The sequence below is a fragment of the Lampetra planeri genome, chromosome 7 (genome assembly GCF_965212315.1).
Source record: "Lampetra planeri chromosome 7, kcLamPlan1.2.h2, whole genome shotgun sequence".
Classification (NCBI taxonomy): domain Eukaryota; kingdom Metazoa; phylum Chordata; class Hyperoartia; order Petromyzontiformes; family Petromyzontidae; genus Lampetra; species Lampetra planeri.
Genome location: NC_136113.1, coordinates 3101064 through 3128924, shown reverse-complemented (window position 1 = coordinate 3128924; position 27861 = coordinate 3101064). Strand labels below are relative to the sequence as shown.

The window sequence follows — 27861 nt, the reverse complement described above, 5'->3', positions numbered from 1 at the left end:
TAATACAGTTATTTCTTAATTATTCGTATGCGGATTATCCAAGCTGCGGTTTGCAAAAAATGTGAAGTTAAATGTTTACACGCACACTGGTGACCACAAAAATGTTGGCAAGCAAAAGCCGATTACTTAAAAAAAACCAATATAAACAGAAGACACATTCTAGCTCTTAACCTCCATTAAGCATTGGTACGACAAAAAAACATGCGTTTTTTATGCTGATTAATGCATGTTTGGTATCATCTGTGTTCTCATTTGATCCTTCTATCCCATGACAAATAAGGCAGTGTTCACTGGGGGATGTGCCGGGTTAGGTTACTGCACCTCTCAAATTGCTGCTGTCTGTCTTTAGCCTGTGTTGTAATGATCGACTTCTGCTCCTGAAGTGAGTGCAGGGTCTTCGTCAGTTCCCCTCTGCCCTCCTCCCCCGTGCTGCCTTCCAGCTGCGATGCTGCCTCGTTCATCTCGACCAGTCTGCTCTCAAACTCCGCCTGTCTGCCCAGGAGCCCACGGAGGTTCTCCAGACTCTCCTGGGAGTTCTCCACGTCCAGGCCCTCCGCGAGCACGCCCTGCTGCTGAACCCGTGACCCCAAGTCCTGCAGCCACCCGGAGGCGTCCTGTAGAGCCTTCTGAAATGTTTGGCGGACCTTGGCGGCTTGCTCCAGCGCCGCCTTAATGTTTGCAAAGGAAAAGAAATAAAATTCGTCGTTAATTTCTGTTGCAAATAAAATGCAATGCAATATTTTAACACGATATGCGTCTAAATGTTGGTGGGGCCTTTGTATTGATAACCATTAAAAGTAGGTTCATTATGTGTGGAATACTGACATGTCAAATCAGCCTCACCTCTTTATTGTGCAGTGCCCGCTGACACAGCTCATGCAGTTGCTGGAGCTCGGCGAGTTTACGCTCCATGTCCCTGGGCACGGGCTCACTCGCCTCGGCATACCGCTGGGCAGCGCGACTGCTCAGGGCCGACATGATGCGCAACCGGGACTGCATCTCCTCCCGCAGAAGCTGAAGCTTCCTGATCTCCTCCTGCACGGTGGCTGTCTTCAGGCCCATGGCAAGCGGCTTCTGCAGGTCCTTTGCGTTCTCCTGGAGCCACCGTATCAGGAGGTCGATCTCGGACTGGAAGTCTTGGCACTGGATGAGCCTGGCCTCGCAGTCGAGAGCGCACATTCCGAGTCCACTCTGCAGGGAGTGCAGCGTCTCTTGCCAGACTTGAGTTTGCTGATTTATCGTCTCCTGTGTCGGGTCGTCCAACTCCGCAATGAAATGTTGTGCCTGCTCCCTCGCCTGCTGCAGCAACGCCTGTGCTTCCTGCAGCCTGCTGGAGAGCGCACGGTAGCGTTTAAGCTTCTCCTCCACTGGCGTCGTTTCCTGGTCAACTTGCTCCAACTCCAGGTGTATAGCCTCCAGGTGTCTCTCGAGCATCTCCACTGTGGCCTGATAACGCTGACGCGATGCCACCGCCTCCTGCATCTCCTCCAGCTTGCACCCCACCTGCCGAGCTAACCGCTGGTAGAGACTCGTCACCCCCACCATCTCGTCCGGCAGCCATGGCTGGCCAGTGCTGCTCAGACCCTCTTTCTTTTGTTTCAGGTGATCGACGGACGGCTGGATCTCGGCGACTTTAGTCTGCAAGGCTTTGTACTGCTCGAGCTTACTTGTCGTTTCATCTGCAGGGAGAGACACCGAGTCTTTGCTCAGAGTTTGAAGCTGCTGCTCAATTTCTTCCACGGCATTGCTCACCAATTCCATGAGGGCTGAATATTCCTTGCGGCTCGCCAAGGCCTCCTGCACACGCTCGCACCTTTCTCGCGTGAGCGCAACAACCACTTTGAAGTGAGTGGGGAGGCTTGCCATCTTCTCCACGAGGAAGGAGTGGTCAAACTCATTTAGAGATTCAATCATTTCCTGGCCGCTCCTTTGGATGGAGAGCAAAAGGTTTTCATTCTGAGGCACTTCGGAGAGTATTTGCTGGTACTTCTCAATTTGAGCGTTCAGCTCAAAGTCCAAGCACATTAGACTGACTTCAGGGAAGGTCACAATGTCAGCCTGCTTCAACCACTGGCTCACCTTGTCCAGGTCTGCCTTGAAACGCGTTCTCAAATGCAAACATTTTTCCAGCTCCTGCAACCTTTGCGTAGACTTGAGCACCAACGAATCGTACTGCTTTTGCAAATCTCGCAGTCCCATCTCCAACTCGGGCTTCTCCGACTCGCCATCAGCCAACAGCTCCCTGTTCATTGACCAGAGAGCTGTGAGCTCGGACTGGTAGACTTTCAAGCTGCTGTGCATGCTCTTGCAAACCTGCAACTGCTTGCTAATGTCCTGCGGCATCAGTGCCACGTGGTCTTCCGCACTCAGTTTTTTCTCCGCTTGTTGCAGCCAATATTGCGATTGCTGAATGAGCCGGAAAAACTGAGCCTGATCCGAGATCTTCTTCTGCAGCTGTCTGCGACAGAGCGTCGCAGCTTCCATTGCTCCATTCATGGACTGTTGGGAATCCACCAATGTCTTTTCCAGCCTCAGCCTTTCGATTTTACCCAGGTTGCCAAGCAGCATTTCAGCATCCTTTAGAACACTACTCATTTCCAGGAGCTTGCCCTCGATTTCTGCGTTCATTTCTGCGTGCCTCTTGAGCAGTGTGTGCACAATATCAGACTGGGGGGCTTCTGAGGCAGCCTTCAAGAGTTCCCCAAGGTGCCCCCGCTGGCTCAAGAACCAGGTCATATGCTCTTGCAGCAGACAGTCACATCGCTCCATTTCCTCCAGAGCAGCCACCGACACCTGGATCCTGCGTTCCACCTGGGCGGTGAGCTGCGCCCAACACTCTTCCGCGTGGCATGTCTGCTCACGCACGAGCTCCCGATCTTCCAGGCTCAGGTGCTCCACCACCCTCTGCCTCTGCTGCTTCACTTTATCCAGGCTCCGCTGGTGTCTCTGCATCTTCTCTGCCAGCTGCCCCAGGGCTTCCAGATGTGCAGCGGTGCTGTCTGTGTCAGCCCTGCAAAAAAAACAACAACCCGTGTTACGCAAACTGAGGCCCCACGTGACATCCTGGTTGTTGTTCTAAGAATACCTTAAGGTTGAGGTGATGCCACCAATCACTGTTGCATTTATATGAGTCAAAACAGAATGGACAAGCAATGTACTCCGATGCTTTTCACCACCCCTAGAGATGCAGCACCAGTACTGTTAATTGTCATGTCCCTGTCGAGCTGCACACCCCCCACACCACTGCCAAAAATGTCTTTAAACACCACTGTAAATATCTCTACATCAATCAATATCACTGCCTTACATTACACCAGGGGGGAACCCATTTTCATACTGAGTGCAAATTAGGACTTTAAATACCTTTAGTGGGCCACAGTTTAGTTAACACTGAATTTTTATCACGATAGGACTTGAATACATTGACTGTGCACGAATTTCAAGCCTAACTGGTATAAATGAGCTTGCTAAAACTATAAATACAGTGTTTCCAGGTCTAAAATATACCCTCTAGAATGGCTAAGATGCTTGCAGTTTCAAAGTGGAAGGCCATATTAAATTAAATCCCTTTTCCCCAAGTATGAATCGCGTGGCTGCTTGTTTAAGGTCCCAGCGAGCGCCTCGTGGCACCAGCGAACTCACCTGGCCAGGACATCCCACTCCTTGGCGACGGTGTCCAGCAGCTCCTGCATCTCCAGCACGGCACGGCGGTACACGCTCGTCCTCTCCGCGTCCCGCTGCCACCGCACGCACAGCTCGCCAGCGCAAACGCACAGCTCGTGCCACCGCGCGCGCACGTCTTCCAGGACGCCGTGCTCGGGGGACTCGCGCCCGTCCGTCAGCGCGGAGACGCGCTCCGACAGGGCGAGCAGCGCCGTCTCCTTCGCCAGCACTTGCTCGGTGAACGTCTGCGAGTCCGACACAAGAGCGCCGGCCCTTCCCTCTGTCAGTGCGACTCCATTGTTGCAGAACAAGGCAACAGTGGGTGAACGTTTTGGGTGACAGCACATCGGAGTACGGCAGCCAGAGACTCACCTCGTCCACTTACGGTGCAAACGCACAGAATCTGCACAATACCCGTTTGCACAGTAGATGTAAATACGGTGTATTTAAATGCGGCAGCATCTTAAGACACAATTAATAAATAATACAATGCACCTGCAGTAAATCCTTGGATTGCGAGCATAATTCGTTCCGGAAACGTGTTTGTAATCCAAAGCACTCGTAGATCAGTTGTGATCACGTGACGCTCGGCAGACAAAGCGTATACACACGTACTACTCGTATTGCAAGACCTCGCTCGTTTATCAAATTCATTGACATTTTTTGCTCGTCTTGCAAAACACTCGCAGACCAAGTTACTCGCAATCCAAGGTTTTACTGTGTTTAAAATCTCTTTAAAAGCAGGCCGACTCGGGTGTACCGTGAAACATCGGTTAGCCGCAAGGCCCCGCTGGGTGCGCCGGAGCCTGCCTCACCTGTGCCTGAGTGAGCTTGCTCTGTGCCCGTTTCCCCTCCAACTCGCTGGGCTGGCTTTGCAGGCTGAGCAGCGCCTCCTCCGCGTCCGCCAGCCAGCTCCGCAGCTCCGCCCTGCCTTGCTCCACCTCCTCCCAGTGCCGCACCACCTGATGGCGCCTCACCAGCACGTCCTCCAGCTGCGTCGACGCAACGTCCACGCATCATCATCATCGTTGTCATCGTGTCCGACGGTAAAGCCGCATGGCACGGACGCAATCGCGCTACTGTGCATCACCGGTGTGTTTCGTGATTTTAGTTAAAGGTGTTATCACGAGTTGATTAATTGATTCTTATGCTCAGGATACATGCATTGAATGGTGTGTGCGTGTGAGAGTGCAATATTTACAAGTATGTATGCATGTAATATGCTAATGTTGTCATAAAAGACTCGGATGCACGAAACAAAACCTCAGAAAGAGTACAAAAATGAAATTGATCGATTCTTAAATCGAATCATGACCCTGAATCAACCAAATTAATCGACACTGCATTCCTAATGTAAATATAGCACGACAAAACACTCTAGATTCTGTAGTGATCATACATTTACATCATTACTACCGCATTGTTCCAGCTGGTATAGCACTGTTCATTTCACTGGCTAAACGCTGCAGGCAAACACCAACATCCCGCCCCCAGCACGAGCTGCAGTCAGCCCGTCCGTGTTGCGGCCGGAGTCGCACACGCCGGCCTCTCCCCGCAACGGGAGCCACCCAGACGAGATCCCGCCTGCTCACCTGCAGCCCGGCCTGCCGGATGTGAGCGGCCGCTTGCTGCGTGACCGCGTCGGACGGCTCGGACAGGGAGGACAGCAGCTGCAGGTACGTGGCACCTTGCTCCTGGAGCGTGCGCACGTCCCTTGCCTGCGCAGCCGCACGTTCACACACGCACATGCTGTCACCCTCACGACTCATCGCCCGAGGTGAACTCAAGCTTCAGGGAGCGCTAGTGCGAGGTGGTGTGTACCTGGGCGTGTGCCTGCTCGAGCGACAGGGCCGGGTCTCTCTGCAGGGTGCCGCTCTCCTGGGCGGCCGTGTTGAGCCAGCTGTTGGCCTGCTGCAGGGTGTCCTCGTAGCTGGCCCGGCTCTGGAGCTCGCGCTCCAGGCTCTGGTGCACCTGTAGCACGCCAGCAAGGATGATGACGCCGCTGGCGCTTGTAAACATCGGAACGCCCGACGTCAAGATCGAGAAGTCATCACAGCCAAAGTTGTTGTTACTTATTGTGTAAACAAAACACACATACACACAGACAAATGCTGCCGTGACTCTCCCACCACTCCCCCACATCTCTCCCACTGACTTAAGGTCTTTCTGCTGGGACTCTGATCAAAGGCGAGAGCTACAGAGGTCAGAAAGGGAAGTGAAATTACATTAGGGTAGAAGTGCATATAAAGACACTTCAGAGAGCCTGAGGCCGTCATGTGCAGAAACAAAGCGGAAGATCCTGAGCCTGGACTTGCATCTCAGAGGGTTGGCGCAGCGCAGACAGCAAGAGGAAGATAATCAGAGACAACGGCAGCAGCAGCAGAAAGAGCAACCTTCTTTCGAGTAGAGGATTGTCAACAGTTTTCACCAAAGGCTGGGGCTCATGCGAAGGGGAGTAGTCCACAGCAGGTGCGTCCAGTATACCGTGTCGGCGGTGGTGCACACAGCGTGGAAGCTGCTCTCGATCGCCTGCACATTGCCCTGCACGTGCTGCCGGAGGCGCGGGCCGTTGCGCTCCCCCCCGCTTGTCACCAGCTGCTCGCCCTTGCTCTTCAGCTGCTCCAGCCGCTGCTCGAAGCCCACGATCTCCTCCATGAGCGCCTGAGTGGGACCACAGTGCACACCCTCTACGTTACTGCTGCTGCATGTCTACCAGTCAATCCACTGCTGGATTAGGCGCCTTCAACAATGCAGGGGTCATGGTGGTTATTTGACCAGACTGCACCACGCTGCTCAGCACGGATTGTTGGGTGTGTAGATGTCCAAAATGGCAATGGATTTTGCTGAACCATCCTCTGCTGCTGACATGGCCCATGACACTTGTGTTATACTTGGTGGTCGCACATACAGGCCCTATCGAGGCTTAACTCTGCTTAGCTTCTAAGACCTGGTCATCGGCAGCAGTAGCTGCCGATATCGACTGAGTGGTACTCAGTAAATATTTAAAAGTTGACAGCAATGTCCAGCATTTGGTTACATTTCCATGGTTTTGAGTATCGATTTGATGCAATAATATTTTTGGAAATTTTTTACTTCACGTTGATATTATTTGTATTTTTTTCTGTTTTGTTTTTATTACGTTTTTATAACTCCATTGTCCTCCAATCTAACATAACCGTATCATTTGTGTATAATTTACATATTACATAAAGAATTGATAAATAATTTTTGCGTCATTGCACCACCAGAGAGCTGGTGGAATTTCCATCACTGGTCCAAGGCCGCCAATGGAGATGAGCACCACCCCTTTCTTATATGAGAATTTGGGACGTACCCTTTGACCTTCATTCATTTGCCGACACTTTCACGTGCGCATCGGAAGCCACCACAGACACAAAGCGTCTCGTTAAATAAAATCAACCAAGCAGGGCATCGTCCGACATCGGCAAAACCAAACGGCGTTGTGAGAAGACGCGAGTGAGAGAGCGACCCGGGCCGGGCGCTGGTGGGCACCTTGTGCTGGGCCATGTGCTGGGTGGTGCCCTCCAGCGTGGCGCCGGGAATGGTGGTGGGAGCGAGCAACCTCCCGGACACGTGCAGGAGCCACTCCTCCAGCGCTTGCTGCAGGCCGCGGTACTCCTCGTGCTGCCTCAGCCACGCCTCGGCATCCTCCACGTAGCGCTGGGTCGACACGCAAGGGCACAGCGTTGGAGCAGCATCTCGTGTTCCCTTCCCCCACATTCACAAACCACCGCCAAGGTGACGGCGTTGGACCGGACGCGGATTTCCGTGCGCCGATGAAGGTGCCGCTGAGCTTGACGAACGCTCGACCTACCTTGCTGATTTCTCGGATCTCTTCAAATTCCCCCTGCAGGTCCAGAAGGCTCTGCCCGATGGAAGGGTCCGCCGTGAACTCCTGCACTGCGTGGCCTTTTTCGATGAGCGAGGCCACCGCGGCCTCGTGCGAGAGGATTCCCTGCATTATACTCTACAGGGGAGGCGATCGGAAGAACACAGTGTGTTGTATATAGGATCGTCCAGTGACAATTTGTGAATGATGCCATCCTGATATTTCTCTTGCTGAATTTAAGGGAACGACTTGTCACTACCACATGTAGCTTGCAGATGACATAAACCAAGCTAATTGAAAGTATTTGAGGTAAATTAGTATTGAATTTTCCATCCCCACAGGAATAGATTACATAGTTTGCAATGTGCTACAACATGTGGTTCATTCTTTACTAAATCGATTACTCGCAACCTGTTAATGACCGTTTTAACTACAAGTCAAACCAAGAGCCAAAGTTGATCCCTGCTCAAATAAGCATGAACCTATGGCTGTCATCTTGTTACCGATTCTCATCCGGCAGTGGACATTTCACATTCCTACGGCGTGACCCCGTGAACCCCTATTGACGCCACCTTGTGCTTGTGTAGCTGGGCCTTCTTCTCGTAGAGCTCAGGCTTGGGTTCCGGCAGCGTGGACAGCAGCTCACGCTGCTCGCCGAGCCAGCGCGCCAGCCTCTGCCGCCTCCCGTCCAGCTCGGCCCCGAGCTGCCGCCAGCGCTCCAGCCTCACGAGGTGCTCCCTGACCGCTGCCTCCAGCTCGCCCAGCCGGTCCCAGACGCCCGCCGCGTCCGCGCACAGTCGCTCCGCCTGCTCCGCGGGGGAGCACTCGGCGGCGCGCTCGCATCGCTCCCGCGCCGCTCGCGCTAGCTTCCGGCCCTTCTCCAGCCCGGCCTGCAGCACCTGCAGATGCAAACGGTAGCGACGGTTCGTGAAACGACGCCGCCGCTCGCAAACGCTGAACCTTGTGTTTCTAGCATCGTTTATAATTTTTTTTACAAACGAACTTGCGTGTTCATTTACAGCTTCAAACGATGTTGCAGACCTGTATCTTCTTGATGTATTCTGTGATCATCGCCATGTCCATGCAGTCTGCGCTCCTGCTCAAGTTGGCAAAGTTGCACTGTGCTTCCTTCAACCAGTCGTCGGCAGCGGAGAGTCCACTTTCCGCCTCTTCCACCATCTTTAGGTCTTTCTCCAGGGACTTTGTCTGGTCCTGGATAAAAATGTTTTCACTCTGACTTTTCTTGCAAAATCAAAATTGTCATGTTTGCAATTACAAACACCTTGTGTTTTTTTTATATTAACAAATTAAGAATTGAAACAGCTGCTCCTCGGGAGGTCCATGTCTTACCTTAGCAGATAGGAGCACAGCTTGGTATCTGGTGGACAACTGAGTAGCCAAGCTGCCCATTCGAGTCACAAAGTGGCTTTCCTTGATGATGTTTTGGGCCAAAGAGTAGATTCCCCCCACCTCCTCCTTCTTGTCTGCGATCTCGCTGCAGTAACTCTGAAGACAGCAACATACAAAGCAAGTTGAAACACTGACTTTCCCAGCATATTCTTTTACAGATGATGTTGGTGGCAGCTGTTTCCGGCCCAGCAACTTTGTACGTATGTATGTATGTTGAACTTCTTTCGCACTCTACGTAGCCAACCGCGCTAATCGAAGATGCGGGGAAAGGACAGCAAACTTAACACAAAAAGCAGTTCTAAAGAAAATTAGTTTTCAATATGGATGATTTTAAAGTGCGTAGCTCCAGTGGCTTCCTAATATCAGAAGCAAGAGCATTCCAGATGGCCAAAGAAGTGCAACCGAAAGCGTGCGATGCGGTGATTGTCTTTATTCCATGGATAGCTAAAAGTCCCTGCTGCGACGACGATCGGAGTTCGCTTCGTGGTTTACGCTCCCTGACGAGGTCGGCAACTCTGATTCTCACACCTTGTGCTGCTCGATGTGCCGTGACTTCTCCCCCTTGTCCGTGCTCCTGTCCGGCGGCGTCTTCACCGCCCCCTCCATGCCGGAGAGCCACGCGTCGGCGGCGCCGTAGCGCTCGGCGAGTAGCGTGTGCTCGGCGAGCAGCTCGCCCAGCCGCGTGGCCGCGTGGCCGAGCTGCTGCCGGTACGACGCCAGGTCCTGCCGCAGAAGCTCCAGGGCGCTGCTGTCCACCCACGGCTCCCCGCCGCCCAGCAGGCGGTCTCGGCACGCCGCCGCGTCCGCCAGCAGCCGCTCGCCGTCCCCGAACCGCGCCTGCAGCTCCTGTGCCGCAGAGGCCGATACGGCGCTTTGACTTCGCGTGCGGCCTTTCCCGAGTTGCGGGGATAGAGTCAAGCCCGCTCTGTAGGCCTCAGTCCAGAGGCCGATCGGCGTGAATAACAAGTAAAATGCACGGAGCAAATGAAGACTGAATGTAAAGCTGCTTCTTTTGTGACTTGTATGCAGCAATGCATGCCATGAGTAATGAATAAGAGAACAGACAGCGTTGTTACACCAAATGCAACTCATGGCTTGACACATTCAAAGTGGTCTGTCTTACACGTCTGCTTTCAATGGCCCTCTCCAAGGTGTGCACAATACCACAGAGTAACGGAGCGACACGGAGCTGTGGTTTTCCCGGGGATGAGTGCTCAAATAAAAGGCGTCAGCGCCCGACCTGCAGCTGCACCATCCTGGAGTTGAGCTCGTCCTCCTCGCCGGGGCTCTCACTGCAGCCGGCCAGCGAGTCCTGCTGCGACCGCAGCCACGCCTCGCACTCACTGAGCTGCTGCCGCAGCGTCTGGTGCAGCTGCAACATCTGTTCTGCCTCTGCCACAGTGTCCTGCGGAGAAAGGAGCGTTTCACTCATGCCAGCCGTGCGGCACAACTTTTCTATCAGGTTTCTGTCCCTGGTTCTTGTTGCTTTTTCTGTATGGAGATTACACTCTTCTCCAACGACCCAGGTCTTCCTAAGGAAGCCCAGTGTCAGCTCAGTAGGAACACTTATTCTCCACCACTATCACCATCATATGGAACACCATTCCCCCAGCCATCCATGCTGTAGACTCTTTTCCTTTGTTCAAGTCCAGGCTCAAGACCTTCCTCTTATCTTACGTCTTTGACTGCCCCTTTCTCTCCATAAAGCAATAATGGCCACTGTTTTGGTACTGCGTCTTGAGATACGGTCGGATTTAGACACGCTATGCATCCAAATAGCATTGTATCGTAAGAGTCTCAAGAGAGCGGCCCAAACTTTTACAAATTGATAAGGTTCTAATCTGCTAGGCCAGCACACTCGTTACCCCCAACCAATGGCGGAGCCAGGATTTTCAGGTAGGAGGGGCAACCCCTCCAGCAATGAAAAATGATAGGAGTTGTTAGTAAGTAAGAACTTGTCCCTTGCTTTTTATTCAATGCGTGTGCGGCGATGGTGCAGCCATCGATCGAGGGTCGAATTCGAACCGTGTGTGATCGGCATCGCGCTCGCCTTCAGGGAAGTCGTGTACTGTATATGCAACTGCGCACAATTCTGAGTCACTTATAAATGATTTGCCGTTACTTGTTGCCAATTATGGACTCAGAATATTGTCCTATCATCTCATAGAGTCCCTGGCACGTAATAATATGCTACACAGTGGCAGCGGGGGTCGCAAAATGCCGATTTATTACTAATAAACCCCAATGATCCGATCGAAATTATGGATTTCGATCGAATCATTAGGGGGGCACGTGCCACCCCACCCCCCCACTGGCTCCGCCAGTGTCCCCAACAACCAATGTCACTCAATTGGCCCAAACTGCGCGATGTGATGGTTGGGGTCCTGGCCGCCAAACATCCACGCTGTGTGTTCAGGCGCGGGCGGCCGAGAACCGCGGCGCCGAACACGGCGCGCCGGCAAGTGTGCGTGCCGCACGCGACGCCGCGGGTACCGTGACGCGGCCGCAGAGCGAGGCGTGGCGATCCTGGAGGTCGTGCAGCTCCATGCGTGTGAGCGCGTGCTCCGCCATGCCCCGCCCCTTCTCCTGCAGCATGAGCAGCATCTCCGCATGGCCTCCCACCTCCTCCTCCAGCAGCTGCACACACAAGCCCAGTGTGTGCCGTGAGGGGCAAGTGACAAAGACGAATATCCTGCCGTGTAGCCTGAAAAGACTGTTGGGGCAAGTGCTGTTAGCGAGCAGCTATGAAGGCCGGCACGGCACACGAGGGGGTTGGTGGCCAACACCACACCCGGCCGCCTTTATCTCCCCAGTGGCGATGTTCACAGACTGCACTAGGTACTCATTTAAGGCTGAGTCGACCTAGGGGAGTCCCAGGACCGGTTTAAATAATTGTCACTGTGATGTTGGCCAACCGCTACACTACCGCTCCCCGCCAAGTAACACACGCAGGCACACACACATACACACGTACCAGCTGCAACCATAGTCAAGCAGATGTCTGTGCTGCACGACGTACAACCACCTGACAGTCCTGTAAAGCTATAGTGTATGTGCCAAATCACTCCTAGTATCATCAACATAAACCATAATCATTACCACCGCTGTATGAAGGCCTTGCCAAGCCTCTTGAGAATATTCTTTGGTTCTTTCGGTGAAGTCACGGAGATAGAAAAAAGTAATAATAAAAATACCACGACGTTTCGATCGCAACACAAGCGGTCGTCATCGGGAAAAGGGGGGGTTAGCCTCGAAAGGCAAACTGTTTATAAAGGTTTGGAGATCGGCGTAGCCAAAGTGTATCAGCAGCACCAGCAGCATGGGCGGGGCAGCAATGCCAATGCAGCAGCAATGCCAATGCAGCAGCAATGCCAATGCACCAGCAATGCCAATGCAGCAGCAATGCCAATGCACCAGCAATGCCAATGCAGCAGCAATGCCAATGCACCAGCAATGCCAATGCAGCAGCAATGCCAATGCACCAGCAATGCCAATGCAGCAAAGGGCCGCCAGGAAATCACTGCACCTTGCTCCACACAACCACACTGCTGACGGTGGAGGTTGATTGACAAGAAAACACAAGTCAAGTCATGAGCATGTTCCCACCTTTGGCTGCCGTCATCCTCCAAGGGACATGTGATGCCCAAGCCCACAACCCCTTCTTGACAGTCAATATGACATCTCTGGCTTGTTAATGTTCCCCAAACCACGTGGTCCTCTTTCGGCCTCTCAGTGTATTGTGGCATGTCATCACGCGCGCGTGCAAGGGGGTGCTTCCGCAGCTTGCCTTGGCTCGGTCCAAAGCAGCCTGCTTGTCCCTCAGCTCAGGGCAGGGATGGCGCAGGGCCCCCAGCTTCTCCTCGGCGCGCTCCACCCAGCTCGAAAATTGCCCAAAGCTCTCCTGGTAGCTCTCCCACTGGGACAGAGCGCTCTCCAGGTGGCTGCAGTCAAGGGCACGGGGCAAGAGCAGCGATGGTCTCAACAAAGGTAGAGCGGAGGCTGCTTTCAAAGCTGTGCCGTGTTTCAACTAGCGACGACAGAACATTTTGAAGGCTGGGCGATTGCGTTGCGGGTTTATACAATCATTTGCATTGTGCCCAGGGCATGCCAAACACACGATGGACATCACTCGCTTCGTGCGCTTGACCGATAACACAGAGCGTCTTTTGATTATGTGCGTGCACGCTCATAGCATCGCGAGCACTAAAAGGTCAGACTCCACACTGGGTTTTCACGATTGCCTCCGCCGCTTCACGCACACCGAGCCGGGGCGGTGAGCCGCAGTGAGTGAGCTCGAGAGAGGCGGAGCGGTTTAGCACCTCTTGCATTGCACCGCTGCGGACAGCAGCACGTCCCAGGCCTCCTTGAGCTCGTGCAGCTGCTGCTGCACCGGCGGGGCCCCCTCCGACGCGGTGCTGCGCAAAACCGTGTCGCCACGGCTGAGAACGAGGTTCAGCTGAATCTCCTTCTCCAGCCGCGTCGCCACCAGCGCCTGCGCACAAACACACATGTTTCTGTCTGGCCGCCCGTCCGATGGGGAACTAACTCGCAATGGCTCAAGGGGGTTGAAGCTAGCGCTCATCCCAGGTGAGTGAGCTCGAGTCTCGAGAAGGCCACGGTCTCTGCTTGCTCGGCTCGGGGAGGACGCTGAGCTGCGCAGCGGGTCTCAAGCAAACTGACCAATGTTTGAAATGAGCTCATGGTAAAAATATTCAATATTGATTCGTAACAAGTGGTGTGTTCATGCTTTTTTTTGTTGGGTGTTGAAAATGGTGTAAATGGTCCAAGTGTACAAACTATATAATTTGCACCGGGAGCCTCATATCCACAATCTCTGTCAAGTGGCTCTCGTTTTGTCCTTTAAGATGACGTCAGGATGCACGTGGTGGTTAATAGCTCCTGCCAAGAGACATCTACAGCTTTGGGTGCAAACATCTGCTTATGCCTGACACGGGGTAGCCCAGAGTAATGGCTCGACAAAGAGGTGAGACTGAGAAAGAGAGAGATGGCCATGGATTAGATCATTGATATTTGGCCGGAGACAGTCAACAGGCAATCCTTTGTGCAGCACATCTTGGCTGTGTGTGAAGGGGGAAAATTGTTCCGAATGCCACGGTATGTTGTCCCCACGTGGGCTGTCGTAGGCGGTGGCGCGAGGCCATACCTCCACCTTGGCGAGGCGACTGCGCAGCACGGTGCGATCGCCGCTGGGCGCCAGGTACGTGTCCAGCAGCAGGCGACCGTCTGCCAGCCAGTCCTGCAGCTCCCGCCAGCCCTGCTCGAACTGCTGGTGCTCCTGCAGGGCGCGCGTGGCTCTCTGGGCTTGGTCCTGGACATGTGCACGAGAAAATGCCCAGCGCTCACTCTCAGTCGTCCGCCCGGGAATGTGGATGATGCTGCGCAAATATCGAGCAAGGGCGCTGCAGGGACACTAGCGCGCAGACAGCTGCCGGCGCTGGCAGACGCCACCGCACTCAGACGCAACAAGGCACTGCTGTCTGCACGTTGCCAATGAATGTCACATGGCTCGGTTAAACTGCTGTCATTATAGTGTTTGGGAAAACACAACATTCGATGATATTCTGCCACATGTTTGGCAAAGAACTGCGGTGGTGACTCACTATGCTCATGGTCTTTAACGAAAGCCAGCAGAATTTTTTTTGTGGATGTTTATGACAACATTTTTTGTGTTCATTGGTACTTAATATAAAACATTTATTCAGCGTGTGTTAAAATAACAGATGCCGAGGTATTTACTTCATGCAGGATTTCTTAGCACTACTATTAGCCAAAGCTCTTTACACTACCATCAGTGCTACGAGCTCCTGGCCACTTGGAGTGAAAGACCTTTGGGCCAGTGTTCAGCAACTGTAAATAGAAAAAAATGCAGTCCATTGGACTGTTTTTTTCTACCCGTAAACAAACCCTGCAGTTATTTTTGTAACAAATTAATCTTCATGACTGCTCCCAGAGTATCTTTCTTTTCCCTTCCATAAAGCTGAATGTGTAAGCATGGAGTAAAAATAAGCATTGGTCTCTCTGGGGTAAAACATTACACAAGAGTTTACAACCGCTGCTGATGCAGCAAGCGATAGAGCTGTCAAAAACTCTTTTTAACTCAAACATGTTTCCTCCCTCGTCAAAGAGTGAACCCAAAAACAAATAAAAATGTTTTTGTCCAGCAGCCTTAATTTTCTTTCATCATTTACACTATGTCGCAAAAAGCTCCCTATGCACTCCCGGGCAATTAACTGCAAGCAACTCTTATTGCTGAGTCGCACATCCCGGGCAGCAGGGAAGCATGGTCCCCGCCACTCACCTTGGCAAGGTTAGCCAGGGCAAGGTAGCGCGTGTTCAGCGCCGACACCCTGAGGCCAAAGCTGTGCGCGGCCGGGGCACAGGCCTCTGCCATCTGCTGGGCCCTCTCCCTCAGCCGCGCCAGCTGCGGTGCGTGGCAAGCCACGTCCTCCAGCACCGACTGCACAGAGACGCGCACAGCGCACGCGGTGACATGGCCGGGCTTTAGCGGACGAGTTGGGGTGCCGTGCGAAGTGTGAAAACCCGGGATAGCGGATCACACGTGGCGGGAGTGGGATCATCCGGGCCGTGAATTAGGGGAGGGAAAATCGTGCGTATTCATGGCTTGTGCAGCACTTCCAAACGTGCGTTTGGTCTTCAGAGGTATTTTATCAGCAGTGCGGAAGCCGATGGGTCGGGGAAAAAATACATGCGCTTATTTGAAAATGGTGCTATTTGCTCTGGTTTGTGACTCTAATTTGTGGGCAACCCTTTGATCAATTTGGCCAGTCTTAAATAGCGTATGACCCAAATAGCAACACAACTTTATAGTGAAAGGTTTTGTTCACATTGCATCATCTTTACGTTCTAGTGCCTGCCCATTAGTGAGTGGGGGGGGGTGAACAAAGGCGAACAAATAAACGGTTTCAAATTGAGCTACAAAACTTCATTGGCGATGGCTGTACGTTTTATATATTTTAATGCCAAGCATGCCTTGCTCACAGCAGTGCATAGTGTTAGCAGCGTCGTGGGTAGAGACTGCGTTTGTGCAAACTGCAACTGAAGGAGGTGCGGGGACATTTAGAAGGGCTCGGTAAGTGCATGAGCCTACAACGGTGCCTTGTTTTGATGCCCGCTATCTACTAGTGACAGTTGATTGAGCGTTGTAATAACCACAAAAGAACACAGCAGGCCATCATGCTCCAGTCGTTGTTAGAAGTTAGGATACATCAATCCAAACAGCACACGTTTGACCATGAAGTCAGTTTTAGTTGTATAATAAAAAGCACAGAATTTTCCAAGTACAAGAGAATTTGAAAGTTACATAAAACGTGTAAGTAAACAAGTGATGTGAGAACACGATGCATTTCTTAATAAATCATAACATTGTAATGACTAATGACAAACACCCAAAAATATTGACGTCTGATTGGAATATAAGGAGGTTTAGAACTATAAGCTGAAAGCAAAAGATACAATATATTTATGGTATACCAAAGAAACATGTAATCAAGCACCAGTAAAGCAAGCTCAATTAGGAAGGACAACCATCAATAAAATAATGTGTTCAACATAAACGTGAAATGGCGAACAGTGACATTCTTTTGTGCTGCATAAAATGTCCCCGCACAGTAAAACGCGAGTGCTGCGTCCACCTTGACCATACCACGGCACCACCAACTCCTCTACTTTGTAATCCATCACAGTTTGCATCCCAACCGTGCAACGATTCACGTCATGTGGCAAAGAATCGGTCTTCCACAACTCGCCGCGGAGTCAGAAGCGCCCCACATCATGCCAGGAAAGCGTGCCACAATATGTCGCTACATTGCTCATTCTGGAGTTGTTGCAACAGACCTCTCTCGTGTGAGTAATGGCTCTGCTCCCATATCAGGAAAGAAATAAAAATCACAGAACGGGCGGGTACAAATCCAGTTGTTGCTAACAAGACATGCCTGTTAGTAATTACACCAGACTTTACTGGCTTCTCAGTAGGTGGCATTGGACATGAGGAGTGATTGGTCTGTCCTTCATGGAATGTCACGGATGTAAGGAATGCCTTTAGTAAAGATACAACTCGTGCCATGATAGCTCTTTTGTCCCCCCCCCCTCCCCATTTTGTGTGTGTTTTGCATCAGAGCCATTACCTGAAATGTTAACCTATTGTATATTTTTTCTTCTGAGGCAGTGTTATTGAGGAATGTGTTGTTTATTTGTAAGTGTGCTGCTGTGACCCACTCATCACGTGCCCACTGAAGGGTGGCTCATAGCAAGACATCGCAGAATGTGGCTGAAGTGGAATGAGTCAAGCGGAATATTTTTGTAAAAAAAAAAAAATCTTACAAATACATATGTGAAGTAACACTTTTGGAATCGAGCAATAAACCGTCGAAATATTGCAACTTGCTGTCTCTGTGAGAATTTTCAAAACGAATAACTACAACACTTGGCATGATTAAAGATTTCCGAGATTAAAATTATCTTATAAATACATGCTTTTGTCCTTCACTAGTTTTAGGAAAATCCCGTAGCAGAAAATTTCGCACTTGAAAAGTAGTTTTATGAAAAATACTATTAAAAAAACGTGTTTGATTATCACCCTGTCTGATTGTCGAACAAAGTGAAATGGCTTTCAAAAGAGTGCAATTTTCTTCAATCCTGCGAAATAATATTCCGTGCCACTTCCAACCGGAGGGCTCCGTTTATCAACAGCACGAGCCCCAAACATCGGTCACTGAACCTCACCGCGTCCGTGCAAATTGAACAACACGAACGCGGAAACGCAAAGCAAGAGAACGAGCAGGAACACTGGGCAGAGGCACCGCCGACGAGGAGCCCACGGGCCGCCGGGCCGTCGTGCCGTCGGGACGGGCGAGTCCTGGGTGCCGGCGCTGCTTGAGTCGGCGGTCGGGCCTGGCTGCTGCAGGCGTCTCCCCGCGCTCACCTGCAGCCGTCGCTGAAGCTGCCGCTTGGCCGGGAGATCGGCCTGGGCGCCTCCGTCGGCGGCCTGTGCGAGGGACGTCTCCGTCTCTCCGAGCCACTTCTGCACAGGTGCCGCGCAGGCCTCCAGCTCCTCCAGCTGTTCCTGTAGGCCCTGGAGGCGAGGAGAATGGGGAGCATACTCAGAATAAAAACGAATCCCTGACCTGGCCCTAAACACCTTGTTAATTGTATTAGATCCCCTTCAACCAACTTTTTACTTTCCCATGTGTTGGCCACTCCTCCCCACCCCTCTGATGTTTATTACAAGAAAAGAACGGCCACCCATGTGGAGTTATATAATTAAGGGTGCATGTGACCTATAATGTTTGGGCAGTACGTCTGTTGTTGGACGTCTACTATGTTAGGAAAAAGTTAATAAATAAAATAAATAAGTTAAACAAATTATCCCTAAGCCTGGGCATTTTAGAGTAATGCCTGGGAGTATATGGCAGAGTAATATTTGAATCTGTCCAGAGCAAGGCCTTGAGTGGTGTGGAAAATTAATTTGACATTTTATTTGTGTTTTGAGAAGTATATGCAGTTGTTGCCAAATATAATACACAAACAGAGCTTGCTATATTTAGGCAAGAGTATTCATGACTTCTAATGAACTCAGCTGTCACGTACACCACTCTAGCGACAGCATGTGATGTCACAATGTAAATTTAGTCCTGAATCTCACGAATTATTAAACATGCCCCCTATGAAGGAGAGACTGGTGGTGAGTCCTGCACCTGCAGCTGAGCCTCCTGCTTGTTGAGGCTGCCCAGCAGGGCCTTCCACTCCTCGCGAGCGGAGGCCAGCTCCGCCTGCACCCCTCCGGCCTCCTCGTGGCCCAGCACGCTCATGAGCAGCTCTCCCTTCGACGCCAGCGTGTTCAGCCTGCTCTGGCCCTCCTCGCTCTGAGACAGCACCTCCTGTGACAAAACACAGCGTGGCACGGCCGGCCCCGTTAACGGCATGCCGTGTCACGGTGGGGCACCGGCGGTGGGGCAATCTGCGAACTCTAAACCCTCCCGACGCACCTGTGTCTTCTGTAAACTGTCCGTTACCACGGCGACGCCCGTGTCCGAGCCCTGCACGAGCGAGGCCCGGGCCTGCGCCATCCAGAGCTGGACATCGCGAAGCGCAGAGCGGAACCGCGACTCCAGCGCTTTCTCCTGTGCCAGGCACCGCTGGGACCCCTGCAGGTAGGCCCTGTGCGGTGGCACCCACATTGACTCCATCAAATCTATACTCGTTCCAACCGCATTCACTCCACTACCTTCACATTTACTACCGCCACATTCATTCCGTTAACACATTTACTCCGCTACTTTCCCACTCACTACCTCCGCATTCACTCCACCTCACACCACATTCACTCCCCAAGTTCCCATTCACTACCTCCACAATTACTCCATTGCCTCGACCATTCGCGGCATTTACTCATCATGCTAAATATATATAATAATTTAAGTGTATGTGCTATGTAACATGAAGAACATGACAAACAGCATATGCAGCACCAATACTGTACCTATTGCAGTCTCGTATTATTGTAGAGACCCTTTCAGAGACTGCGCTGACATCTTGCGGGAACTTGCACAAGCTGCCCAGCTGAGCCTTGATGTTCTCGTTGAGTGATTCCATGTCCTTAAGACATTTCTGTGCGTCCTGCCAACAACAACAACAGCAGCACACCAAGGGTCACCGACTAAAAACGATTTAATCCTCATTTGCACACCGGGAAACGTTCTGTTGCTTTCTCTTATTTTTAGCACAACTGTTGTCACGCCGCTTGGGTCGATCATCTCGCGCACACACGAACCTGTGCCCTCCTCCAGATGTCCACGATTTCCTCATCGGTGTCTCCGGCCTCCTCAGCTGCCGGCATGGCTCTCAGCGCCTCCTCGAGGACGTGCGTGGCACGTGCCAGCTCGCTCTCCAGCTGCTGCGACATGGCGTTAAACTCGCGCTCTGAACGCAGGGCCTGCTCCAACGCCTGCTCCAAGGCCACTTCCACCTGTCTCGCCGCCACCTCCCAGGCTTGCCAGTCGGCTTCCAGGCCGCTGAGCTCACGCTCGACCGCCTCGCATCCCAGCGGCGCCGTCTTCCTCTTCACTTCAGCGGCCAGGGCACGAGCCCGAGCCAGCCGCTCCTCTCCGCTCCCAACAGAGGCCAACAGCTCCTGGAAGTAAAGAAATTAATGTCAATTTAAACTTGCTTTGCCCACTTGTTGAACTTATTCATAGGAATCGCTTAAGGAGGTCGCTCCACTCGGCAGGGTACAGAGCAAGGTGTGCGTCCACAGACAACAGGAACCTTGATTTTGTTGAGCTTGCGCTGCAGTGCGGCCGTGTCGCCCGAGACGTCGGCCCAGCGCTGCAGCTCCTCTTTGGCCGAGTGCAGCCAGTCGCTGACATCGCGCATGCTCTCGTGGTACAGCTGATGCTCCCGCACCGTCTCCTCCAGCTGCTTCACTTTGCCCTGCATGCGAACGGCGCAAAGCCGCACGGTCAGACGGCGAGAGCGCGTTCCCGCAGACAGACGCGTAACGTGACGGTTGACTTGAAAACGAACGCCCGCGACGACAACTGCAGGCGGTTACGCTGGGGTCAAAGTTCATTCTGACGCTCTTTGTGCGAATGCTCTGGGGGGGGGGGGGGCGAGGAGGGGGGCGGGGGGGGCGCCGGGTTCCCACCTTGGCGACGGCCATGACGTCGTTGAAGTGTGCTCGGTACTCGCCCGTGCCATCCTCGCGGAACGAGGCGTCCCCGGTGCGCTCGAGTAGCTCACGCGCGCGCTCCACCAGCCGCTCCAGGCCGCCGGCTCGGCCCTCGGCCTCCGCGAGCAGCGCGCGGTAGCGCTCCAGTCGCGCGGTCTTCTCCGCCAGGTCCGTGGGCAGCAGCGCGACGCCCGGCGTCGGGTCGGCCAGGTCCAACTCGACGCGCTCCAGCCACTCGGAGAAGTGCGCCTTGCTCTCGAGGTACGTCTGCCAATGTTGGTTCACTGCCTCCAGCCGGCTGCACACCGTGACCGCGCACCACAGCAGCAGCAGCAGCAGCAGCAGCAGCAGGAGCAGCGATGCTGTCAGTCTCTTTCAAGTAACTTCGTGGCTAGGCATGGGTAAGCGATGGCCGAATGCCTCCTGCGTGTGCTTAAGCAGGCAATGTTTGGTGCTCGTCTATGTTGGTGGTCTTGTATGTATGTACAGTAAGGGGGGTACAGCTGGTGGTGCATCTACCGGTCATCTCAGTCAGCCAACCCATTGCACCTGCTGTGTCTGTCCCGTGCCCTCCTGTCAGCGAGCCTTCCACACTTCACGTAGCCTCAATGCGCACCTGGCCTAGCATAGGCGCCATGGTGACGTCACCGTTATGAATTGGCGAATGGTGGGTATTGGTACATACATGCATATGTTGAACTTCTTTAATACCGTACGTAGCCAACCGCACTAATCGGAGGTGCAAACTGCTGGTGGGATGCCTACTAAATAGTCATTTGGAATTTTCCCAACAAACGTATGTCTCAGTCCACTTGAGAAAATCTCAATCGCTTTACTTTCCATGTAAATGATACATCCAGCCACATCTTGTTCAGGCTGTCGAGAGCACCTTTGTAACTGCAGCACGTGTACCTGTGCTGCTGCGTACGCACCTGTGGCAGCTTACTGAGGTGTCCAGCACCTCCTTCCATACGTCGCGCAGGTCACGCAGCTGTCCGCTTATCACGTCCTGCCCCGCCTCGCTGCTGCTCTGCATGGTGCGCTCGCCCTTCCCGATCGTCAGGTTCAGCTTCACCTCCCCCTCTCCCTTCAGCAGCAGGATCTCCTGCCGAAATCACCACACACAGCAATGTTGGCCAGCCTCAGGCAGGCTCAACCCAGATTCTATCCACTCCGACGTTCACAGCCGCGATGATGTGATCAAATAGCTCCTCACAAACAAACACCCGGAGCTGCGGATCGGCGATGGCAGGCGTACCCTGATCTGTGACATCCTCTTGTCGAGTGTGGCCTTGCTGCCGATGGTGCTGTCGATGGCAGGCAGCCGGTCACGCACACCCATCACCCACGCCCAGGCCCCCTGCAGGGCTTCCTCAAAAGCCTGGTGATCCTGCACACGCACGGCCAGCGAGACTTGGACCACTGCGAACAGGCATCGTGAGCCAAGGGACCTGTAACTTAAACCCACCGACATATTGCACTTCACGTTATGTAGACGCGTCTCACAGCCCAACTTCGGTCGTGCAATTCCACGTCCAATTTTAAGTCTGGATTTTCAGCGACGATTTTTTTTCTTTTAATTCGAGGTAAGAGTGTGTGTATCGCACAGCATTTTGAGATACCATGGCATTTAATTGCTATGCAAATCCACGTTGTTTTGTGTTGTATATCTTTAGATTTAATTGCACTGTGTCACAATCAGCGACCAATAATGCTTCCGGCGGTGGGCGATACCGTTAGGGCGGCGCGCGATGCTCGCAGCTTCTCCCTGGCGGAGGCGCCGAGGTCGTGGTATCGCGTCGTGGCGAGCGTGGCCCGGCGAGACAGCTCCACGTCCGCCAGTGCCTGTAGCTCCAGTCCCAGTGCTTCAATCGCCTCCCTGAGCACAACCATCAGATCAGCGGCGCTGTTTAAAACGCGGAGTCGCCACGCGATCGTTTTTTTGTACCCGTGACTTTTTGTACGGTTGAGTCAAACGATGGAATGGCAGCCAAAGCAGCCATAGGAGGAAACCGTACCCACGAGGATGTCCACCATGGAGATGGAACAATAAAATGTAGGATATAGTAGTTACTTAAAGATGTAGTTCTGTCGGTTCTGGCAGAACCCACAGCATCCTTTGCTATTGGGTGTATCCTCTGGAGGTCACTAGGCCGTATACCAATCAGCTAATGTGCAGGTATTAAGTGAAATGTTACGTCACAGGATCGTGACGAATAGTGGCAACTTGGGGAGGCCTTCATCCAGCAGTGGATTGATCATGGCTGCTGCTGCTTATTCAAAACAGCTGTGGTTTTTTTTCACGTCATCACCTCTGCTTTTGGAGCTCCTGGTAGAAGTCATCCACCTTCTCCACTTCGGCCTTCTTCTCGGGGATGTGCTGCTTCTTGGCGCCCAGCTCCTCGGTGAGGGCACGTTCCTCCATTTGTTGCAGCCACAAAGTCAGCCTCTTGAGCTCCCCCTCACAGCTGGCAGAACCCACAGTGGCGAACACACATGGAAGAAAGATAACCGCAACATGATCTCTCACGTTTACACTTCAAGTAAAGCATCAGACGTAAGTGGGGAGACACGTTGTGGTCAAGGTAGACGAGACTGAGAGTATTGAACTTCAAAAGCAATCAAAGTTAGACTGGTCGACACTTAACGAGGCTTTGTGATACACACGGTACCCCGACCATTTTTGTTAAGTTTCATTCCACAAAGGTTTGTCACTTTTTTGGCAATCGGCAAGATGTTTGGTGGATTTACAACACAAGCAACCATAGCAACGACCACAAGTCTAATAATCACTGACTTGTAGGTGATCAGCTCAGGTAGAGAAGATTAGGGGAAGCTGGGGTTTGGACACTGAACCGTTGAGACGTATTTGTGTGTCTGCAAGCCCTGGTTAATGATCTAACATTTTTCATGATAGTTACACTTATTTTGCCATCTTCGTTGATTTCATAATCACATTATTCAATTACAACGTTGTTCAAGATAATGTGCTTCTAGACAGCTTCGTTCATAGGATCAGAGTTAGCCCAATATATTGAGATACTTTGTACCATATTTTCTTTACATCCCAGCTTTTCCTGACAGAAGAGGCGTGTGTCTAAAGTAGCTCTTCACATGGCAAGATACATTTACAGCGTTCACGATGATGAAGGTGATGAGCTGGCTGGTGTACGTATGTATGTATGTGTATGTATGTTGAACTTCTTTCACACCGTACGTAGCCAACCATGCTCATTGGAGGTGCGGGGCGTACGCACCTCTGCAGCTCAGCGAGGGCGTCCTGCAGGCTCTCGCTGTGGTGCTGACTCTGGGCCACAAACGCCTGCCACTCGGCACGACCACTGTGAACCTGCCCATGGACTTGCTCGGCCATGGCGCGTGGCATCCCGCTTGCCAGGCGATCCCCGCTCTCGGCCGCCAACTCCAGCAGTTTCTCACCTTCGGGCACCGAGTCCAGGAAGCTCTGCAAGGCCACAGCATGAGTGGTCACGACACAAATGGTAAGACACGTTTGTGTTTCGTTGCACAAGTGCAAATGTAACTGCTACACGGCAAGCTGTGCTGAAGAGTGTTTGAATCATCGGTGAAATGTTGAGAGTTTAAATCCAGGAAATACTGCAAGGCCAAGACACGAGTGGGAAGAAACCTTTGTTTTTGTCGGTCAGAGGCAGGATGGTGGAACCAATGTCATTTCCAGGCATGCTTATTCCAATAAGTGTCACATTCTTCCACTGTGGGTTATGAACTGTCAGTAAAACCACGTTGAAATGATTACCTTCCAACAGCAAAATGTGGTGGCACGTGCAGCTTAGTTTTATCGAGTTACATTTATTCGCAGAGAGAAAGGTAATGCTGTGAATTGCACCTTGATTTTCTGAAGTTTTTCTTCGACAACGGTTACGTCGCCCGACGTGTCCGCACAATCTTTCACCTTGACCCTGACCTCGGCAAACCACTCGTTGAACACCTGCAAGGCCCCTGCAATACAGCAAGAGGGCAGCTGTGCAAAACAACTCAAGACAGCAATTCAGAACGCCCTCTAACCCAGGTGCTCTCGATTCTTAATGAGCTCAAGCTGACGTTACCAAAATGCAACATATTAGAACTACATAACGCCCAAGTACAAATGTTGCTCCCAATATCGAGCTCTGGTGAGAGTTATTGACTGGCAAGTGAAACATTTCATCACGTTCAAATCCTAGTTTGGAGCTGCCTCAGCCTGTTAACTTCCGGGCTGGTAAAATCGGTACCATTTTGTGAGGAGTCAACAGTGGCTCTGCCATGAAAAGGCTGGCCCCCTTTACCATGGGAATATGGAATTTCCACCACTGGCTTAGGTAAACGTATGTAAATGAGCAACAATCCGATCCCTGCACAAACAGGGCAACACTTTTGACCGGAACAAATGTCGTTGGCTTTCTTCTGTTCACTCGTGTGCCTCTACCTCCCGGCCCGAGTGTCCGTGCGTACCGGAGAACTCCCCGTCCATGATGTGCTGCAGCTGGTCCCGGGTGCTGGTGCACAGCTGGTTGGCCGTCTCGTAGGAGCGGATCAGCTGAGTGACGCGCGCACCCAGGGCCTCCAGCTCACTCGCGTGGTAGCGCCGGCACAGGCCGTTGAGGTGCTCCCGCGCGGCATCAATGTTGCTCTGCTGCGCAAGCAGATCCTGCTGCACCTCCTGGGAAACGCGGCACACACACCGACGGCGTCATGCACATCAAGAGGTGACAACGGGGTCACGGGAATGGACTGTATTCATATTCTTGGTTCTTTCGGTAAAGTCACGCAGATAGAAAGATAATAATAAAAATAAAGTGAATAAAAATAAAAAGAATAAAAATAAAATAAAACCACTAATGTAGACTGTAGCTTGGTTCTAATTGGAGTGAGTGTGCTCGCAGTCGAAAATGTAGACAGTAGCAATGGTTAATAAAAAATAAAATAAAATAAAAATACAAAAACCACGACGATTTGATTGCAGCAAAAGCGGTCGTTATCATGAAAAAGGGGGGGTTAGCCTCGAAAGGCAAACTGTTTATAAAGGTTTATAGATGGGCATAGCCCAAGTGTGTCAGCAGCATGGGCGGGCAGCTAATGCTAATGTAGGAGGAAGGAGCAGCTCCTGCGGCGGGTCTCCACCAATCCTTTGATTGGTGGAGAATAAACCGTTAAAACATTTTAGTTACGATTAATTGCCAGGCGGGCCAAGAGCCCTCCCCTGCCGCTATCCCTCCCCACCTTGGCCTTCTGGACGTGCTGTGCCCCAGGGCTGACGGCCAGGGCATTGAGCGACCTCTGCACGGATCCCAGCCACTCGTCCAGCCCCACGATGTAGCTTTCTAGCTGGCTCCTCTGGCTGCTGAACTCTCGCAGCGTCCCGCGTGCCGAGCGGCACGCCTCCTCCACTTGCTCCACCCTCTGCTGCACATCCGACTCCAGGGCCTGCGCAACACAGAGCCTCGTTACTCATCGATCAAGACAAACGCGCACGCTCCCATGCCTCGACCATGGCACGACGCTGCTCATGTCACACGCACAGGAAGTCACGTATGATACTTTGGGATGCCGTGGAAAATGCACCTGGAGCTCTGATGGGATGCTTGACATCTGCAGAAGCTGTTGGAGCTCCGCAATGTTCTTGTGCAGAGACTCGACCTTGTTCTTTTCGTTTTCAACCTCGGCCTGGATTGGTGCAATGCCATAGTGTCTCATAAATCATTCTGTCAAACCAACAATGTTGAACACAACGCAGTAGCGTTTAGAGCTAATGTCAAATGTGGCTAAAAGAGACTCGTGAAAGTCGAATTACAGTTTCCCAGGTGACAATGATACTGTTGCTGGTGTGGTTTCTGTCAAACATCAGGTTTTGTTTCTGGTACATGAAGATGCGGAGTAAAGTCACAGAGAAAAACTTAACACTTGGAGTTTGATCAGAATGCAATTTAAAAGGCCACACGTGAATCCAGAAGAGGGCATCATTGACACTCGGAAACATCTCACCTGCACCTCCAGCAGACGCTTCTCGAGTACGGCACTGTTGCTCAAGTCGGCCATGGTCTGAGAGATTTCAGCCAGGGTGGCCGCTGACCAGGCCTCCAGCTCAGAACCGGTCCGGTGCACATCCTCCCAGAGAGACACCATCACCTTCAGGCTCTCCGTGCTTTCCTCCAGCCGGTCAGTCACCTGTACACCAACACGTAACGCAGCCACACGTCCACCCCACCCCGTCAGCTTCGTGGACATTGTAACCACAGCAGCAGCAGCAAGCTGCCTTCCTATTCAGTTGTAGAAACTACGCGTAAGAAGTACAAAGTGCAACTGAACAAGATATACGTATAGTTTGCCCTCCGTGAGCAGATTATCCGGGTTTGAGAATTAACCAAGCTTGCAAAAACATTAATAACATATTATTACACACACGCTGGTTCAATCAGAAGCTACGTCTTGACTCCTATTGTACGCAGGTAATTAATGCGTACTTTAAATGTCCTCATTTACGTATGTTTTACATTTATCCATGATCTTATTTTATCCGTGTCACTCCTCCCCCCCTCCACCCACCACCACCGTCCCGGATAATAGAGAGTTGACTGTGTCTGTGAAAGTCTCAGAAATGAATTGTCGACTTACATCGAGCCATCCGTCCAGCACGCTCTCCGTCTCCTCCTTGAGGGAGGTGACATCACAGCCCTGCACCTTCCTGATCTCGGACACCACCTGCTTGCTGCGCGTAGTGAACTCCTCTAGCTGCTCCTGACACGACGCCAGCTCAACCCTGCATGCCTCATGCTGCACCACACGTAAACACACGTACACACGCATTTAAAAATGGCCTCACCGACTATTTGAAGCATGTGCTGTCAGTAAGCCCTATCAAGGCCAAAGCAGTGCACAGAGAGAGTGATGTGGCCAGTACCAAACCTCATCGTCATGTCTTCCCAGTGCTTATGTTTACAATTTGTGTCGGGTACTCATTTAAGATGACCTAGGGGAGACCCAAAATTAGTTCAGATATTACTCTCTACCGACGTTAGCTGTGGCCAGAAATCAAAATGAGGTCACCGGGTTCGTAGCGCAGTGCACTTACTACTACACCAACACTCCCCCCACACACACTGTCACCTAAAGCACGAGTAACCTAACACTGAGGCTCAAAAAATCCTGGAAATAACATTAATTTCCAACTTTTATTTAGACGGTGGATAAAACACACAAAATGTCCCCCCCTCTA

The 27861-nt window shown here is 52.0% G+C and overlaps 1 protein-coding gene across 1 annotated transcript in view; it reads right to left on the bottom strand.

Moving 5' to 3' along the window:
• Window positions 1-27861, bottom strand: part of SYNE1 (spectrin repeat containing nuclear envelope protein 1) — a 152118-nt gene that overhangs the window by 68995 nt on the left and 55262 nt on the right. Inside the window, exons 39-75 of the mRNA XM_078595960.1 lie at window positions 27261-27419; window positions 26631-26813; window positions 26211-26312; window positions 25869-26072; window positions 25101-25308; window positions 24496-24608; window positions 23888-24093; window positions 22943-23098; window positions 22365-22509; window positions 21889-22020; window positions 21563-21735; window positions 20607-20928; window positions 20228-20392; window positions 19734-20093; window positions 19443-19579; window positions 18949-19120; window positions 18658-18840; window positions 17886-18035; window positions 15243-15401; window positions 14088-14252; window positions 13243-13415; window positions 12711-12864; window positions 11417-11560; window positions 10164-10328; window positions 9452-9769; window positions 8864-9019; window positions 8555-8725; window positions 8086-8412; window positions 7499-7651; window positions 7177-7344; window positions 6148-6324; window positions 5485-5634; window positions 5256-5381; window positions 4479-4655; window positions 3643-3908; window positions 844-3010; window positions 322-668 (exon numbers count right to left, since the gene is read on the bottom strand). Coding sequence (XP_078452086.1) covers window positions 322-668; window positions 844-3010; window positions 3643-3908; window positions 4479-4655; window positions 5256-5381; window positions 5485-5634; window positions 6148-6324; window positions 7177-7344; window positions 7499-7651; window positions 8086-8412; window positions 8555-8725; window positions 8864-9019; window positions 9452-9769; window positions 10164-10328; window positions 11417-11560; window positions 12711-12864; window positions 13243-13415; window positions 14088-14252; window positions 15243-15401; window positions 17886-18035; window positions 18658-18840; window positions 18949-19120; window positions 19443-19579; window positions 19734-20093; window positions 20228-20392; window positions 20607-20928; window positions 21563-21735; window positions 21889-22020; window positions 22365-22509; window positions 22943-23098; window positions 23888-24093; window positions 24496-24608; window positions 25101-25308; window positions 25869-26072; window positions 26211-26312; window positions 26631-26813; window positions 27261-27419 — 8933 coding nt within the window. The remainder of the gene's footprint in view (window positions 1-321; window positions 669-843; window positions 3011-3642; window positions 3909-4478; window positions 4656-5255; window positions 5382-5484; window positions 5635-6147; window positions 6325-7176; window positions 7345-7498; window positions 7652-8085; window positions 8413-8554; window positions 8726-8863; window positions 9020-9451; window positions 9770-10163; window positions 10329-11416; window positions 11561-12710; window positions 12865-13242; window positions 13416-14087; window positions 14253-15242; window positions 15402-17885; window positions 18036-18657; window positions 18841-18948; window positions 19121-19442; window positions 19580-19733; window positions 20094-20227; window positions 20393-20606; window positions 20929-21562; window positions 21736-21888; window positions 22021-22364; window positions 22510-22942; window positions 23099-23887; window positions 24094-24495; window positions 24609-25100; window positions 25309-25868; window positions 26073-26210; window positions 26313-26630; window positions 26814-27260; window positions 27420-27861) is intronic.